At 44.6% G+C, this 18,509-nt stretch overlaps 1 protein-coding gene across 3 annotated transcripts in view; it reads left to right on the top strand.

The window, feature by feature from the left end:
- ME3 (malic enzyme 3) overlaps positions 1–18,509 on the top strand; it is a 120,664-nt gene that overhangs the window by 53,576 nt on the left and 48,579 nt on the right. For all 3 annotated transcript variants that reach the window (XR_007375929.1, XM_048940116.1, XM_048940129.1), the window contains exons 3-4: positions 9,891–10,024; positions 10,984–11,133. Coding sequence is in view for 2 of the 3 variants with exons in the window: in XM_048940116.1 (XP_048796073.1) it covers positions 9,891–10,024; positions 10,984–11,133 (284 nt within the window). In the remaining variant the exon portion in view is untranslated. The remainder of the gene's footprint in view (positions 1–9,890; positions 10,025–10,983; positions 11,134–18,509) is intronic.

The raw sequence follows: 18,509 nt of genomic DNA on the forward strand, positions 1-18,509 counted from the left end.
AATGTTTTATTACATCTTGCTGCAGTTCCTGTTCCATATAAATGTTTGTCAAATAGCTTACGAAATCAAAAGGCAAAAGGTTTTTAATCTTTAAATTTCATCTCTAAGTATTTGTACTTCTTTTTGTTTTTCCCATTCTGGACATGGATAACTGCCCTTGATTAGAAACAGTTGGAAGAAAAGGATGGGAATTTTCATTTTTGAACTTTTTTTGGAAAAATCTCAGGAACTTTATTTGATTTATAGTCAACAGTAAATATCTTTCTAGTGCAGCAAGTACCTTTGAAATTGGAAGTAGTTAAACTCAATCTCAAGAAAGTGGGGAAAAAAAATTAAAGCATGTATGAAATTAGCAGTATTTTGTCACCTGGGCTATTTGGACATAGTTCTGCTCATGCCATATGGAAAGAATAGAGCTAAACTTTTGAGGAGCAAAGAAAGTAGGAAATAAAAGGGCTATATCATTGGAAGAATATTTAGAAGTCCTGGGGGGGAAGTTTGATAGAAAGGATGTATCATTTTCTATTTGTTATTGTACAAATTGCAGTCCAGATGCTCCAGAATCTGGGCCAGAAATGTCGAGTGTGTGTTATTTAGAGACAGCTCACATTAGGTTGACAAAAGACCGAGATAGCAGGCAGAGTGCACGCAGAGTGATGAGAGCTGTAGACCCGAAAGGTCAGCTCACACGTATATGAGTACTTCATGCATCTTCCCTTTTCCTCTCTGCATTAAAAAGGAAGAGAAAAAAAGAAATATTCAGAGAAGGAGGAGAACGATGGGTCAGGTCAGAGGTAGTCACGGTAGGCGAGCTACTTTTCTTAGTGGTGCCAAAAGCCATTTGGACAGTGCAGTGACTGATCTCAGCACTAAAGCAAAACATGTGCTTGGCAAAACAGCAGCCCCTGGGGTCAGCAGGGAGATCATCACAGGGCCGGATGGAGGCTGGGCCAGAAAAGGGCATGCATTTGTGCTGCATGTCATGGAATCACAGAATCGTTTCAGTTGGAAGGGACCCTTAAAGGCCATCTAGTCCAACTCCCCTACAAAGAACAGGGACACCTACAGCTAGATGAGGTCACTCAGAGCCCGGTCCAGCCTGATCTTGAGCGTCACCAGGGATGGGGCACCCACCACCTCTCTGGCCAACCTGTTCCGATGCTTCATACCCTTCTCATAAATAAGTTCTTTATATCTAATCTAAATCTTCCCACTTTTCGTTTGAAACCATTGCCTATTGTCCTATTACAGCTGCACAAAGGCCTCCTCTTGTCTCCCGAGAGGAGCTGTGTACAGGAATTTGTTCTGGGACTGGGGGCAGATTCTGGTCACAGAGCCAGTGTGAGCCTCGCGGGGAGCAGCTGTGATCCCTGGCTCACGTTAATCAGGGACAGACAGACCATGTCCCCAAAAAAGCCCAACATGATATTACATGTCTCCTTATTATAGGCTATACAAGAGTAGAGTGCTGTAGATGTGCCTCTTCACTGATGCACTGCAGAGCCATTGGGCACTGGGCATTATGGTGGGTTGATGGTTGGACTAGATGGTCTTAGTAGTCTTTTCCAGTCTTAATGATACTTTGGGCTTCCCACACATCATGATGGCAGCCATTTCTCTGCCGAGCCCAGCGTTAGCTGCCGGTGTTGGTGTCCAGCAGAGAGCTCACAGTGAGATGGACTGCAGAAGTGATGAGGGGAAGACAAGAGGCCTGGAGCCTCAAGCAGGAAATGGAGGCTCACACAGATTTCCTGTGGGATGCCCTGTGTTTACCTGCACGTTTGATTATCTTCCAGTAGTGGTTATATAATTGGAGGAGATCTGACTGCTGATTTTTCCAGTGTATTTGTTTCAGTGAGGTGTCAGTTTTCTTATTTTGGGCCCTTCCTCATCTCTCATATTCCTAATTTTTACAGGAAAACATTGTCTTTCTCAAGAATCTTTCATCTGAGGGGGTATCTGGACGCTCTATCCCATAGTGCTCTGAGATGGGTGTATATAACATATTAAACAGCTATCAAAGCTGTGGTTGGATGGGAGTGAACAGAGAGCATGTGGTACTGCTCAAGAAGCCACTGCTGACTGTCCCTTTCTACAAAGCTTCAGCAGAAGCAGCATATGAGCATGTAGGAATGGTACAGTGGAGAAATAAACTGATAAAAATCAGCAACAACATCACTGTTGGCTTAACTCAGGCTCAGCTTCCACCCAGGTGATTTTCTGAAACAGCCAGCTATGTGGTTTAGGCAGCGCGTGCCAGTGGTGTTCAACCAAATAGAACCATCAGCAATCATCCACAAATGGCAATCACACTCCAACCCACCTCTGGAGCAACCTCAAGGTTGGGAGGAACTCATCCTGGAGTTGTAACAGCAACGGAGATGTAAGCTGAAGAGAGATTCCCATCCTCCAAAATCACAAAGCAGTTTGCGTGTGAGCAGTAAGCACGCCGCTCTCCTTTTGTGTAATTTGCTGCGACCTCAAAGGGAAGTTGGTGCTCGCTATAGCACTGAACCCAAATTATACACAACCACAATTCACATGACCAGCTGTGTGTATGCATGATGGGAGAAGTTTCCAGACATTGTAAAACTGGCTTTTAAAACTGTATTCTTTCAGTGCTATGGATCACATTTCAGCCTTCAAATTGCCTTGATCTTTGTTCTCAGACATATTTGCTTGTCCAAGCTGAGGATAAGGGCTGTTTTTCATAGACTTAGGAATGCAAGTGTTTTTATGCAGAATTCTTCCTGTCTAGGGAAAACATCATAATTGTGAGAAATGTGCGTCTGCAGCATCATAGGAACAGCCATACTCTGACAGAAATACTGTAGTTTGTGCTTGGTGGGGTTCTTACAGAAACTGATGTTACCCTGCTCACTCTCTGCAGGCAGTGAAAGAACAGCACCCCCCACAGCTGAGACAGAAATGAGAAACCCATAAGCCACAAAGCTGTCCTGGGCTAGCTTGTTGCACTCACTGACTGACATTAAAAAGGTGTGACAGTGGTATGTGAGAAACAGATGAGGAATTGCACTGGGAGGCTGGGAATTGTGTAGTTGTTACAAGGATGTTTTCCTTTTCTTGTGAGTTGAAGAAGTCAATCCACTGGGATCTGGGTGCCGAAGTCACATGGGGTATTTTAGTAGAAGGCCGAGAATTTGGGCTTTGCCTCAGGAATCTGCCCTGTGCTTCTCTGTAGCACAAAACATCAGTACTACTTGTTCCATCAGTACTCCTTTCTCTATCAAGAATTCAGTATAAAGGAAGGAGCATCCAGTGGGCACTACAGGTTTTACACTCATCCATACAGGAGCACTTCTCCTCTGCTACCTGTGTGTGTGCAGGTACCGTGCATCACCCCTTAAAATCAAGTCCTTCTGTAGCGTGGTGGTCCTATCTATCCTCCATGCACTGACTTTACACTTCTCCCTTATCAGTGCACTTCATACTTGTAAAGACGTGTTCAAAGCTAGTAATAAGAGAAAAAAAAGAAGTCATCCTAATCTATTTCTCACTTAAGGCAAAGAAGAATTCCCATTAACTCATACACAAGACTATGAGGTCTTGATTTTTCTCTTGTGGAAAGAAAACAAAGCATTGAGTTTAGGCCCAAATTTGAGTTTCTTATTAAAAAAACGCAACAACTGTATCGTGTCACATCTTACTTGGTATTAATTGGCTATCTCCACCTTTCCTGATAAGAAGAAAACAAGGCTATTTTTAACTACCTGTGAAGTTACAGAGCCTTAACAAAACCACTCAGCCAAAACCAGCTGCTCTTTGGGGAAGTCTGTCTAGCTCAGTTTGAAAAATCTTTCACTCAGAGCAACAGATTCTTGTTTGCAGACAAAACACACATAATTTCTAGCATATGGATTTTTGTTTTGTTTTGTTTTCTGTGGAGGAAAAATTAGTGCCCTGGAGGCTGGCAAACTGTGGGAAGAGTGATGAGTTCTCTGCTAAATTCAGTCTAGAGCTGTACCCCTGCTGTCTGAAAACATGGCGAGGGGCTTCGTGCTGACATTGCTCCTATGAATTAATGAATAAAGCCCAGAAGACATTCTGCTTATGAGACTTACTCATTGAGATAAACCTCCAGTAACATGTGGGAACGCCATGGCTCTGCTATTTCTTGCCTGTGAGCCTGCCACATGCCCATTGCAGCCATCAGCTCCCTGTGCTGTAAGGGGTTTGGCACATGGACTTTGTTATAGAAACATACAATCACAGAATCGTTTGAAACATAAGGGATCCTTAAAGGCCCACTAGTCCAACTGCCCTGCAATGAACAGGGACATCTACAGCTCCACCAGGTGCTCAGGACCCCATCAGCTTGACCTTGAGCATCTCCAGGAACGGGGCATCCACCACATCTCTGGGCAAACCATTTTGTTCTGGTCACTCTTACAAGAGTCACTGTTGCAGGATGAGATAAAGATGAGAGCAGGAATGAAAACATACCTCTCTAATCCATTGAAAGGAAGCAAAATATATACTGGTGAAACCTCTTTAGTGGTAGGGACAGCTTCCATTGGTAGTGGAGTGTGCTGAAGGTGGTTCTCCAGGAACTGAAACAAACATGGAATTCAGTTGCTTGATTATCTCTGTCTTGAAGGGGTTTTTTTTAGCATTCTCCAGCTCTGTGGGAGAGGAAGGAACAAGGATATGAAAGGATTAGAAATCCACGATTGTATCACTTTGTAACAAAGAAGATGGCCAAGAGCGTGGGATTTTTCAGCTTGTGACTTTGAACCCATAAAGAAGGATTGGCACTATATGAAGATTTTGTAAATCATGGTCAACAAAAGTTTGCACAGCAATAACAGCAGAGAAGATGCAGGGAGAAATCTTTCCAGGTTTCAGATAAGACATGGTGATGTCTTCCGTGTACCCCAAAGCACTGTGGGTTTGGTTCTTTTCCAAGCACACACGCCTGCAAATTAGAGGTAGTAAGAAGCTGCAAGACATTTAAAATGAGAAGGTAAAGGTTCACCCTTCCAGTGTGCCTCCTTCACTTCCTTTTTATGCACATTTTTTCAATACAGCTTTTCCAAAGTGGAAACACTACATAGGACAAAACTAAAAAAGAAGCATGAGGCTCTGCCACGCTTCTCCAGAATCTCTAAGTTCCCTGAGCCCCCACCACCTCAACTATAGTTTCCTGATGTGCTAGTAACTATGATTTTGTATCACTGATGGAAGTATGATCTACAACGAGTAAATGATAAAGCTAAGCCAGTCTTGGATCCTTCCTGCTTGTGTTCATCCGAGTGAATCAGCCCCTTTCTGCTGGAGAGGGCAAGTGGTGATAATGCTAATTGTTGTTTGAGAATTGGCTCTGCCTTCAGGTTCTGAAACAAGTGGCTTTTAACAGACTTGAGCTGCAAAGAGAGAGCTGCCACCTATGGGCTTGGTGCTGTCAGAGATAAGAAACCAGAAGCATCTGAGGTTCTTTTTCAGCACAAAACCCATTACTCAGCCTCCACAGAGCATGAAGCCTGGTGGGCAGCAGATATTTTGGCCTTTGTTGTTGGTCAGTGACATAGCATCTGCCCTCTCCATGACAACTCATTCCCCACACATTTATAAATGAACTGCAGCACCTGGCATTAGCTCTGCAGGGCAGTGGCTCACCTTCTAATCATTAGACCTTTCAAGACCAGAAAAAGAGTGGTACAATATGGCTTTCAGGCAGCCTTTAAAAAAAAAAAAAAAGAAAAAGAAATCCAACCCCCAAAAGCTTTAATCTTAAACGTAGCGAGAGGTCCATGAATTCCAGCTTTTGATCTGAGGCAGTGTGTTTCCAAATTCATTTCACGCTGTGCTGTTCCAATGAATGTTAGGCTTCAGCCAGGAGTCCTGCTCCTGGACCTGCAGAGCTCTGCTCCCGGCCATGGAGCTGTTCTGCAACGGACCAACTCTGTATGTAAAAGCATTTCAGAGATGTCTGTGGTTGGGAAGGCAGCAGCTTCCTCATCGCACACAGCTGCGGTTGCCCCAGTATGAGAGAACTTGTACTGGCTCTGCTCATTTGGATGCAGTGAGTGCAGAAGTGCAGTGAGGTGGTGATGTCAGATGTCAGACTGATCAGGGATGCTAACACCGTGCTCCCTTTTGAACCTACTGAATGATATGAATTATTATTTTCATTCCCAATATCACTTCAGGAGGTGACTGAGCATGCTGCTGCACACTTTTCAGCCCTTCTGTCTCTAGAGGAATGCAACGAGTCAGGGCATCCAGATCTGGAACTGGAGCAGCATGCTGGCAAATGCCCCAAAGAAAGAGAAAACAGCCCCACGGGCCTGAAGGACACATGCCCAAATACAGGCATTCCACCTTCATGAGACCTGCACACCGACGGCAGCTCTCACATTTACCCCTGGATAAGGAGAGCTGGATGCTCCTGGCTGCATTGCCTTGGAGGGGGTGTTCAGACAGAGATCAACCAATTGTGAAACATACAATAAATTCTTACAAAGGGTATTGGTAAGCATGCAGACTGCTGCTTCTGTAAGGCATCACAGCATTATTTTGAATAAGGATGTGCTGGGATTAACTAGGAAGAAAACTTCTTGTATTAAGTGTGTGAACGTGATGAAATATTGAAACTTTTCACTATTTTAATAGGTGAAAAATAACTGAAAGACCTTTTTATACATAATGAAAAAATGCTACAAGATGAGTTTTAGTGGCTGGGGACAGAAATATCTAGGATGCTGTGTTTCTGCCTTTTCTATCCCTTTCTCCTTTGGAAGAGTCAGGCTGTGGCCAGGTCTGCTGTGATGTGATTCTCTGGGCAAGCAAATGGAGTATTAGTGCCAAATATTTCTGTCCTTCCTTATCTAAATATTCCTTATCTACCCTTCAGGTTCAAAGGTTGCAGGAAGCAAATGGTTTAAAATTGTGATTATCTTCTCTTTTTCCTATTCATTGCAGATAAGCTTTGACATTCACAGTAGCTGTGTTTTCCCTGCTGCTATACAGTAGTGTCAGCTCAAAGCCAAGCAGTGCCTTAGAGCTGATGTCCAGTGTTGATCTTGGTCTGGTATTTCAGCAATCTCTGGTCCGGAGAATAGAAATGAATGCAAATTTTCTGATGAGAATGTTTTTCTTTAAATTGAAAAAAAAAAAAGATGACTCATAAAAACTCAAGCTTTATCTTGTGGGAACATACCAGACCTGCTGGGAAACTCTTTAGGAGAAAGGCTTCTCAGGTCCGGGAAGGAAATTTGCTTCAGAAATGTCACACTGCAGCAAAACCAGCCACGTCCTGGTGCAACATCCATCTACCAGCACAGGGCTCGTGGAGCTGCCCTGGGTTTGGCAGGGAAATCCTGAGCGCTGCCTCCACATCTGCTGACTGCTACTCAGCCAATGGGAACGATTCCTCTTGTCATGGTCCTGCATCAAAGATTTGGGAAGTGCTTGGTTCTGGCCTGATACAGAGCAGAAAAATTAAGAAAAGGCTTGTGGCATAAGGAACATTTCTTCTTGGGTGTCCCAGAGGCTGAATGTCCTTTCCCCCTGTACTTGGCCCTGGGGAGGCTTCACCTCGAGTGCTGTCTTCAGTTTTGGGCCCCTCACTACAAGAAAGACGTTAATGCCCGGGAGTGTGTTCAGAGAAGGGCAATGGAGCTGTGAGGGATCGGGAGCACAGGTTTCATGGTGAGTGGCTGAGGGAGCTGGGGTTGTTTGGTCTGGAGGAGGATCAGGGGAGACCTCATCGCTTCCTGAAGGGAGGCCACAGTGAGGTGGGGTTGGCCTGTTCTCCCAGGTAACAGCGATAGGATGAGAGGGAATGGCCTCAAGTTGCACCAAGGGAGGTTCAGGTTGGACATCAGGAAAAATTCTTCTCATAAAGAGTGATGAGGCACTGGACAGGCTGCCAGGGGGGTGGAGGAGTCACCATCCCTGGGGGCGTTTAAGGAAAGGGCAGATGTAGTCTTGATGTACGTGGGCAATATTGGTGGTAGGTGAATGGCTGGACTGGGTGATCTTAGTGGTCTTTTCCTGCCGTAATGATTCTATGACTCTAGTTTATGATTGTATGAAATCCATAAGAACTTTTCTTAACTCGTGCTACCACACCACTTAGCAATAGGAGAAGCGTCACACTACGTACAAACCGTGGATCTGGCAAATTGGAGAATCGGTTCTGGCCCTTCCCTCCATCACGTGTGGCCTCTGCCAGGTTGCTGTGTCCCTGCTGATGGCCTGGCACATGTTCTCAGCAGCAGCCACGCCATGGACAAGCACACAGCTCTCACAGCAGCCATTCCCACGACTGACTGTGTGTGTCAGCCCGGGGTGCTGCTCACAGCTCAATGACCTGGTTATTTTTAATCCCACTCCTTCCTCTCCCTCATTAACCATGCGACCCCACAAAAGCTTGTGCTGGCACACGCGTTGGGGTGGCACGGGGACAGGAACAAGCAACAGGAGGCTGTGGAAGGCTGCCAGAAACAACTTCATCCAGATATATCCTCGGATTGCCTTGTGCAGCACTAATAGCAGCTACTTGCCGTAGATTAACACCAGAGCCCTGAGGAAAACAGCAGTTTAACAGCTATTTACTCATAAAGCTGCTCATTAGGATTTTTTTCAAGCATTTCTCTGTTTGCTTGAGTAGACGTACCAATAATTACTGATTTTGAATAATTTACTGCCAGCTCTTCATCAAGATACAACTCGGTTGGCTAGCTATGAGTGAAGTTTTCATTAGGATTAAAGCTCTTCAGACTTCGGAAAATGTTTCCTTCTATCCTGCTGTCTAATTTGGTATAAGAATAGCAGAAATCCTATTAATTAAAGACTAAGAGCTTTTATAATCTTCTTCCCAGACTGCAGAACGCATTTGCCACTGCTGCTCAGCGGACTGAGCCCACTGTAGGATGCTGCTGCTCCTCTGAACACACATGTAGGAGTGGGATACACTCAGGCTCCTGCTTACGAAAGGTCAAATTGTCCCTTAAAAGCAGGGATTTCCCATGCAATCTAGAGTTTGATCTTCAGCTGTGGGCAGGATGAGCATCCTTACAGCATGTATGGCAACCCTGCGTGTGCCTTCAAAAAGTGAGCCGGTGGACAAAGAGATTGGCATTGAGAAAGCATCCTATACACCAGGTCTGTCCTCCATGCTCCTCATATGCCACTAATAGGTGTTGTGACCTGGAAATGCATGGCTGATGGAAACACAGAAACTATGTGAAGCAGATGAATTTGGTAAGAGTATTCAGTGTCTAAATCTAAGCATGATATTTATAAAAGATAAACTGCAGTAGCAGAATTTTCAGGTCGTTGAAACGAATAGGTATGGAATGTTTTGGGTTGGAAAGACCCTAAAGCCCACTCAGTTCCAACCCCTGCCGTGGGCTGGTTGCCCCCCCACCAGCTCATGCTGCCCAGGGCCCATCCAACCTGGCCTTGAGCACCTCCAGGGATAAGGCACCACAGCTCTCTGGGCAGCTGTGCCAGGGCCTCTCTCTCCTCTGAGTAAAGAATTTCCTCCTAATATCTAACCTAAACCTCCTCTTTTGCTTTGAAGCAATTCCTCCTTGTCTGTCACTATCTGCCCATGTAAAAAGTTGATTTCCCTCCTGTTTATAAGCTCCTTTTAAGCACTAGGAAGACACAATGAGTCTCCCTGGAGACTGCAGCTCTGGTGGTTCAAGAGCTGTGGTGTTTCAGAGGAGTGAACACTCCTGGGAGACATACCTGCACCGGTATGGTGCTGTCTGCCATCATAGAGGGAAATCACTGTCTGGGACTGGGCATTTTGACAGTGCAAGGACACATTCTGCAGATCCCTTCAGCTTTTCTAATTGGGGTGCATCTGCCAGTGTGTATTTGCTGACTGATCCTGCCTTCCCTTTTTGTCTTCCCAGGGAATGGCTTTCACACTTAAAGAGAGGCTGCAGCTGGGAATTCATGGCCTCCTGCCTCCCTGCTTCTTGAGCCAAGATGTTCAGGTTCTCCGTGTCATGAAAAACTACGAGAACAAAACGAATGATCTAGACAAGTATGTCAAAAACATCTCATTTCCTCCTTCCTTCCCCTTTAAGTCATGGTTCTTAGAAGTCCATTGGAAGACTTGAAGGGTTTCCTTCAGAGTCACTCTTTCTCCAACCATCAGTAGTGTTTAATGTTTATTCCTGCCTGTCTGCTGTCAGTTGCATGCCATTCCTGTCCCAAAACTGCACTGCTATTATTGCTTTCTTCTACTAGCATATTGCTGGACAGCTGTGCCATTAACCTGGCGGATCGCTCTCCTTTGTGTTTAAGTACCCAACAAAAAGGCAACCCAGAGCTCTCATGTTTTATGCACCCATCTGCATGCTCATTAGGATATTCTCTAAAATGATGGAAGGAAGAGCAGAAAGAACCAACCAAATGGTAGGGAAAACAAAAAAAGAAGCAAAAACAAAAGCAACGTCTAAAATAACAAAACCAGAAGTAATTATGTGTATTGACAGCATTGATGTATATGTGTTAGTTCTTTTTGGAATGCTGGATTTAGCTATCATCGTGTGTTTTGTGACTGAGGGAGTGGGATAACGGAGAGAGGTTTTGCAGAAATACTTTCAGTAAGATGGTGCTCTGAAATGCACACGCTTACATTTGGCTATGGGTACATACAGCCGTACAGATTGCGAGGTAGGTTTTGATGAACAATGCATGTTTTCATTGCATGTTTTCTAATGCAGAAAAATTCTGCTGATATGCGTAGGTCTGATTTCCAGCTCTGTTGACCCCATAAGCTGTCAGTAGAGCTGGTCAGGCCCTGTGGGAAATTCTGCTTGAAGAGTCTGTTCATGATCACAGAATCATAGGATGATGTAGCGCTGTTCATGCTGTAGCACTTAGGAGGGTTGGAGCTTTGCAGAACTGAGTACGTGCAGGGGGAGCCAACTGTTTCTCTTAATGAAACTGCCAACATCCATAAGTGCTGATATATATCTGTTTTATTTTACTTTCAAGGTATATTGTTCTTATGACATTACAAGACAGGAATGAGAAGCTGTTTTACCGAGTGCTGACCTCTGACATTGAGAGGTTCATGCCCATCGTTTACACCCCAACGGTTGGCCTGGCGTGTCAGCAGTATGGACTGACTTTCAGGAGACCACGGTGAGTGAAAAGACCATTCTTGCCCCTTCTTTCATGTGAATATTGCTTTTGTGCTTGATGTGGGTGGCCCGAAACATCTCAAACTTCATTCCTAATCAAAAGATGGGCTATCAAGCAGCTTCATGTGTATGCTTGATGATGAGCTGGGGAGTTGAGAATAGCTCTGCCTTCTTATAAACAGTGAACAGAGTGGTTTTGTTCTCCAACAGTACTGCACAGTCTGTAGTTCAGCTTCAAATGCCTCTGAATTTATGGTTGCACCCCTTCCCCTGCTGCAGTCTTGGGAGCACAGAGCTCCTTCTGCAGTGCTGGCTTTTGAGTAATTGCTGCATTCGGGATACACTGTGCTGATTTTTATTTTCTCTGTGCGCTTCCCACAAGCCACCCCACAAAAATCGTTTTCAAAGGAGATTCTGCTCTGCATCAGTGCCTTCCTCACTGCTCCAAACAGTTCCTGAGTAATTGATGCAACATTAAACGCTGTGCACGGTGTTGGAGGGCCTTCTCTGCATAATTGCTCTTAACGATTATTGTTTAGATAAGCCTCTCATTAGCATTTTAAAATATGTTTTATCTATCCTGAAAATTCAGCAGGAAGTTTCAGTTTTCTTTGCAAACTCTTTTTTTTCCTTTTGTTCTTGAAATGTACCAGGCGGCAGATAAACACTTTTGCTTGAGATGTGGAAATATACATAGTAAAGGAATGGAGCAATACTATTTTAAAAGTATTTCACAAGCATGGGATTTAACTGTGGTTTCAGCTGAAAGTAGTGGGATAGATGGCTTTTGGAGCCCCCAATACAAGAAAGACAGAGAGCTGTTGGAGAGGGTCCAGAGGAGAGCCACAAAGTTGATCAGGGGACTGGAGCACCTCCCCTAAGAAGACAGGCTGAGGGAGCTGGGCTTGTTCAGCCTGGAGAAAAGAAGGCTGCAGGGTGACCTCATTGCAGCCTTTCAGTACCTAAAGGGAGCCTACAAACAGGAGGGGAGTCAACTCTTTGAAAGGGTTGATAACTGCAGGATAAGGGGAAATTTTTTTAAGTCGAGGACGGTAAGATTTAGGTTGGATGTCAGGGGGAAGTTCTTTACAGAGAGAGTGGTGAGGTGCTGGAACAGCTGCCCAGAGAGGATGTGGATGCTCCATTCCTGGAGGTCTTCAAGGCCAGGTTGGATGGGGCCCTGGGCAGTCTGGTGTAGTATTAAATGTGGAGGTTGGTGGCCCTGCATGTTTCATGAGATTCATGATCCTTGAGGTCCCTTCCAATCCAGGCCATTCTCTGATTCTATGATTCTATGCTTCTTTTCCATCCAAGCCATGCTGCTATCCTGAAGAAAGTCTTTGTATGCTCAATTCCTTCTGCATTCATTGCTATTGGAGAGTTCCCCTTTCTCCAACTCACTTTTTTTTATCATGTTTTCAACCCACATTATTTCACCAGTGCGGTAAGAACATCTGTTCTCACAGTTTGAGAGTTTTACTGCTGAATTTGGGCTTGGAGCTGCTCTGGATTGCAGCCGTGTCTTCTGCAGTAAAGGGCAGACTATCACACCCTTAGCACACTGAATTTCCTATGGCAAGGAGTTCCTACTGTGAGTGAATTTCAGCCTAGTGTCAGGTTTGGTTTTAATCAAACATTTTTTTTAGCAAACTAGAGGTTTGGTTCCAAAAAGTGAAGATCTATTATATCGTGCAAAGGGATGAGATTAAAACGAGAAGCATTCGTGCGTGCTTATTTTGTAGCTGTGTCTTATTGTCTTACAGCAAATATCTTTTCTCCTGGAGTGCATTATGGACATCAGGAGCTTGCCTGCCAGAAGCTTAGCTCGGGGTAGCATGCCAACACCTCTTGATCAAATCATTGGGACCTGCAGATTTGGGGAGCTCAGGAATTATTCAGAGAAGTTTGAGTTTCTAGTTCTTCGTATGTTAGTTCCCCTACGCTGCACTGATTGCCCGTGAAGGCAATTCTTCTCACCCAATCTTATTTGCATCAGAAGGTTTTTAAAACAAAATGATCGCCACATAAACCTTACATCCTGATGTATCTCACAGTTGTTTTAGGAAGTGCTCAACATAGAATCATAGAATCCTTAGAGTTGCAAGGGACCTCTGAAGACCATCTCGTCCAACTCCCCTGCAATGAACAGGGACACCACAGCTCAATCAGGTTGGCCAGGACCTGATCCAGCCTTGCTTTCAAAGTCTTCGGGAATGGGGCATCAACCACACCTTTGGGCAACCTGATCCAGTGCCTCACCACCCTCACAGTAGACTTTTTCCTTATATCTAATCTAAATCTACCCTCTTATAGCTAGAGCTGGGGAGAATTTCCAAGCTGCTCAGTTTTGCTCTGCTGCCGCAGGAAGCCTCATCATAATCCTGTTCATTAGCTGATTACACTTTATTTTAAATCTGCAATAAAACATTTCTACATAAACCATTCCAGTATTTAACTCTCATACTCATAAGTAGACAGTATTTTTCCCATAATGTCTGACCTGAATGATGTCTGCAGATGCAATCCTCTCTATGATAACCTTTTTGCAGCGGAAACTGGAACAGTGTTCAGCCTGGTAGCTTTCCTGCTTGGGACTGTTGCTGCCCTGCCCAGGTCACCTCCCCTTTGGCTCTGTATCTCCTGAAGCACACGTTATGAATCCTTTCTTTGCTATGATTACTCCACCAGATTTATGCAGCTTTATAATTGTGCATTTCTTCTTGCTCTGTGTCCTGCTGGGAACCTTGTCTTGTTGGTTTTGGATCACCTCTTCAGTGATTCAAAATCTCACTAAACCTCCCAGCTCAACTCTTTGGAAATTTGGAATGTTTGCTGCAGCAATTACCTTTTCATCCAAACCGTCACATTTAATGTTCTTGATCTGGAGATGTGAGATATCTCAGCTTAAAATATCCCATGGTGCACCAGCATGACTTGACTTGTATATAGCAAGCTTATAGGGGGGAGGGAAGTCTGCAGAATATTATGCAGTCTGTTTGCAGCCTCAGCAGCAGAAATTAGTGACCCGTGAATGCAATGAGCCTCTTCCCTGTGTTGAGATCTCTGTTAGTCCCATTAGTGCTTGATTTTATATTTCAAGGCTGAACGTGGTAACATTAAAGCATAAGTAACTTGCTTACAAGGCAAATCTTGTACAAGAGCATCTCAAGTTATTCCTACAAGGTCTAGCAGAGCTTTTCTCATCAGAATGTGTTTATCAGTGTTGGCACAGCTGCAGGTTTTGTTTACTGCACATTGCTGTCATAACTCAGTGCCTCTTTTACCTTTCCTGATCTCTGTGTACCAGCTTTTTCACCTGTGCATGTATGGGGCTGGTATTTGGAGCTCTCCTCCCACACCAGCATTCAGCATCCTGTGCAGGTATCAGCAGATCACCTGCTCCATGTGGCATCTGGCACTTGCTCTTCCTTTCTCTTGAAAAGCCATTGAGCTGACAGTCTGAAAACACAGATTTGCCCTGTTTAGCAATAGAAAAAAGAAGCTGTGGCTACCTCTTCCTTGGAGGTGTTCAAGGCCAGGTTGGATGGGGCTCTGTGCAGCCCGAGATGGTGCCTGATTTAGTGGCTGGCAACCCTGCCCATGGCAGGGGATTGAAACTATGTGATCTTTGAAGTCCCTTTCAACCCAAGCCATTCTATAATTATAAGCTGGTGTTGCAGGGTCTTGGGGTTGCAGCTGTATTAGGAAAATCTTCAGTCACATTTGTGTCTGCAAGTTCTGGAAAGACTGTGAGGGGATGCAGATGCATTCACATTGTGAAGGCCACTGTCAAGGCCCCCACACAGCGTGTGGGTCACCAACGTGCCAGCCTGTCACAGGACCTGAAGGAAGCAATGCCACACATCCATCCCTGGTTATTCTCTCAAGAGTTGTGCTGGCAAGGGAAAAAGAGATGTGCAGAAGATGGAACAAGCTGCTGAAGGCTCATGGAGGGCAGTTTTGTTAATGTTCAGCAGCTGTGATGCCCTTCTGTAGCTGGATGGAATGGAGATGCTATGTTAAGTACTAAGGACCATGGGCCTTGGAAGTGTTTGCTTTTCAAAGCCTGAGGTTCCTTTGTCCTCATCAAAAATTTGGTAGGGGGAGGGAATGAAGTGTAATGGAGCAGAGCCTGCAACCTTCTGAGACACTAAAGAAGGAAGAGGAGGAGGAGTTCCAGTTAGTTGATCCCCTTAACACAGTCAAGGCTTCTACCAGACTGAAAGCTTTAAGACCATGCTTTGTGACTTTAGAATGAAGAAAGTGCATAGTCATACCATGATCTTTTCCTCTTCTGCTTTTTCATTCTTTTCCAATGTAAAATGTGCACAGTGAATGCTGTGGGTGCCCTTATGCAGCACAGATCTGAACATATGCATTGCAGTCAAAAAGATATTTTTTCAGCTTGGAGGATCGTTTTTTAATCATGACAATATCTCTGAAAAGAGACTCCATAGTTTTTCACAAAGAGAAAGCAGAGAAGGGAACTTATCTCAGAGCATGGAATCGGAGTTTTAGTTCTTGTCTAATCCTAGAGTCCTGGAATCCTAGAATGGCTTGGGTTGGAAGAGACCCCAAAGATCATCAAGTTCCAACCCCCCTGCCACAGGCAGGGCCACCAACCTTCAGATCAGATACTAGACCAGGTTACTCAGGGCCCCATCCAACCTGATCTTGAATACCTCCAGGGATGGGAAATCCACAGTCTTTCTGGGCATAACAATAACCTAATAGTGAGGAACAGCTTATTATAATGGCATAAACCCATAGCCTCTCAAGATACTGGATACTTCCTGAGCATTCTGATATCTGAAAATATATGGTTGTCAGCTGCTCTGCAAAAGCTTTTGGCATCCTGATAGCAGGACTGGAAGATGTTGGTGCATCACCACCAGAGGAGAGCCATGGGCACAGACAAAACTTGCTTAGGTTCATTCTCCTTTTGGAGATTTGAATATCCTCAAAGACTGGTTGCAGAACAATGCAAGACACGTTGAGATGAAGTGGAACCCAGAGAATGAAAGCTAACAGGATGCAGATGGTGCTAAAATTAAGCCTGACAGAATAATGATCTTTGTCCTGATGAAAAATGAGCAAGTGAAACATCAGTCAGTCTGCAGAACTGTCTTGTCAACAGATCTGGCTCTGCTCAGGGCTTTTTTTTTTTTTTTTTTTTTGTGTGTGTGTGTGTTGTGCAATCAGGGTGACAGGAAAGAAAGTTACCTTCCATTTCTAGACATATTTCAGAAGGATGTTTTTTCACTGAGAGCAGAGGAGAGGCCCTGGCACAGCTGCCCAGAGAGCTGTGGTGCCCCATCCCTGGAAGTGCTCAAGGCCAGGTTGGATGGACCCTGGGCAGCCTGAGCTTCTGGGGGGCAACCAGCCCATGGCAGGGGTTGCAACTGGATGGGCTTAAAGGTCCCTTCCAACCCAAACCGTTCTATGCTTCTGTGAAATGTGGAAGTTAGAACATACAGAGTAAATCTCATAGACTTGCCACTGGTCACTGAATTGTCTGCACTCTCTCTTCTGTAAACCAGTGCAGACCAAAAGCAAGTGAGAAGACTGGGTTTTGAATTATCTGGAAGCTTGTGCTTTGAAATCCTTTTAGGTGATCTCTAATTCCTGCAAAAACATCAAGTATCATAACATCTCTTCTTGCCAGCAGCAAGGTTCAGCCTTTTGCCAGGAGCTGCTGAAAGCAGTGTAGAAGCTGGATGTGTTTTATAATCCCTGTGTGTGTAACATCACTGTGAGGATCCTGGTCTTGTATTAGGTTTAAGAAAGGGATCTGTGAAAGGGGTCATGGGGACAGCATGTAGGGAGCCCTGAGAGGCTGGAAGAGCTTGCATCTGAGAGGCACTCCTAAGTATGGGACCAAAGCGTGAAGCAAGAAGAGCATGGCTAGAGGAGGTAAGGAAAAACCAGCTGGCAGAGAGGGAGCCCAGGGCTGCTGAGGGCAGCACAGCCTGCCGAGATACCTCTACTGTCAGAGATGGTTTGAGTTTGTTGAAATTCCCTGATTTAGCTGGAGAAGCGCAGAGGGAAAGGTGGAGCTGGCCAGAAGAAGAGGGTGACTTGGAGAAGGAAATTCAAGACAATATGTTCACTTTAATCTGGCATAAATCTGTGTGGCTGCCACAAGGAACAACCGCACCTTAAACAAAAAATGCCCCCGACAGGGAGGAGGGAGAAGAATTATTTAGAATAATGAATACCAGGATGTAAACCGGAAGGGAAATAACACCAGCCAGCATGAAAACCACAGACAGCAATGTTTACTGGGCTATGGAGAAGCCTCCCATAAAGTGAGGAGAAACACTTCTTCACCTCATTAGTTTATGGAGTATTTATGTATAAAAATGATACATTTTTCTGACAATTTTTTATTGAGATTTTATTTTATGCAATACCACAAAGCAGCTGTAAGACATCTGGCATTCTGCTGTATCATGGCCATGCCAGAGGTAGCACCCTCATCTCCTCACAGCAGGGCATCCACGTCTGAAAGAGAAATCAAGAGCAGTTCTGCATCTGCCAAGGACTTCCTCAACCGGTCTGCAGAGTGTGGGGTTCTGTGCTTTGATGCTGTCATTCTTACCCTTCTTGGCTGTTGTTTTTTTTTCTGTGCTTTTAGAACTGCCTTTCTGCTTACAGCAAAGAGAAAATCCTGTGTGAAAACACACGTTCTGACAGCAGGCAACTCACAGTCTGTGGCTGTGGAAGACTTACTGTAAAAGCTGCTGATGGGTTCTATATTCATTAAGACAGAACGCGCTAGGTTACATTTAATTTCATCTGAAAGCTGATTGATGTGATATTGTCAAAATAACACCTTTTTTCTTTGTCAAACTTTGTCCTCACTTTGTGTTCAATCTTGGGGTTCCCTGCAGTGTACTCTAAAAGCCAAAATGTGGGTCTTGGAAGAATTTTCACAGCACAGGAAGGAAATGTTATGAGAGTAGGATTTAATTTAGCTTCCCAGGGAGTTTTGTTCCCACCTTAACCTCTGGACTATAAAGTAAAACAGAATACATTATATTATGTGTTTAGCAGTTCAAACAGATAAGAACTCCTTGGTGAACATTTCTGGGCAACAGCACTGGGCAACTCATCTCAACATGGTTCTCTTTGCAACCCAGTACTCTTTCAATTACTAACGTACTGCCAGGATCCAACACACAGGCTACTTTAGAACTCAGCCTACAAAAAGGCAGAAAAAGGTCAGGGCTGAGTCAGGTTTCCCTATATTTGAAGCTGTTCTTCAGCTGGGTCCCAAGACACTTCAGCACGATGAACTTAAATGGAGTGAAGGATACTGTGTTTGAGACATGCCCACATTGCTGGTGGCTAGGATCCCTGCATGGTGGGATCTTC

This window comes from Lagopus muta, chromosome 1, assembly GCF_023343835.1.
Source record: "Lagopus muta isolate bLagMut1 chromosome 1, bLagMut1 primary, whole genome shotgun sequence".
NCBI lineage: Eukaryota > Metazoa > Chordata > Aves > Galliformes > Phasianidae > Lagopus > Lagopus muta.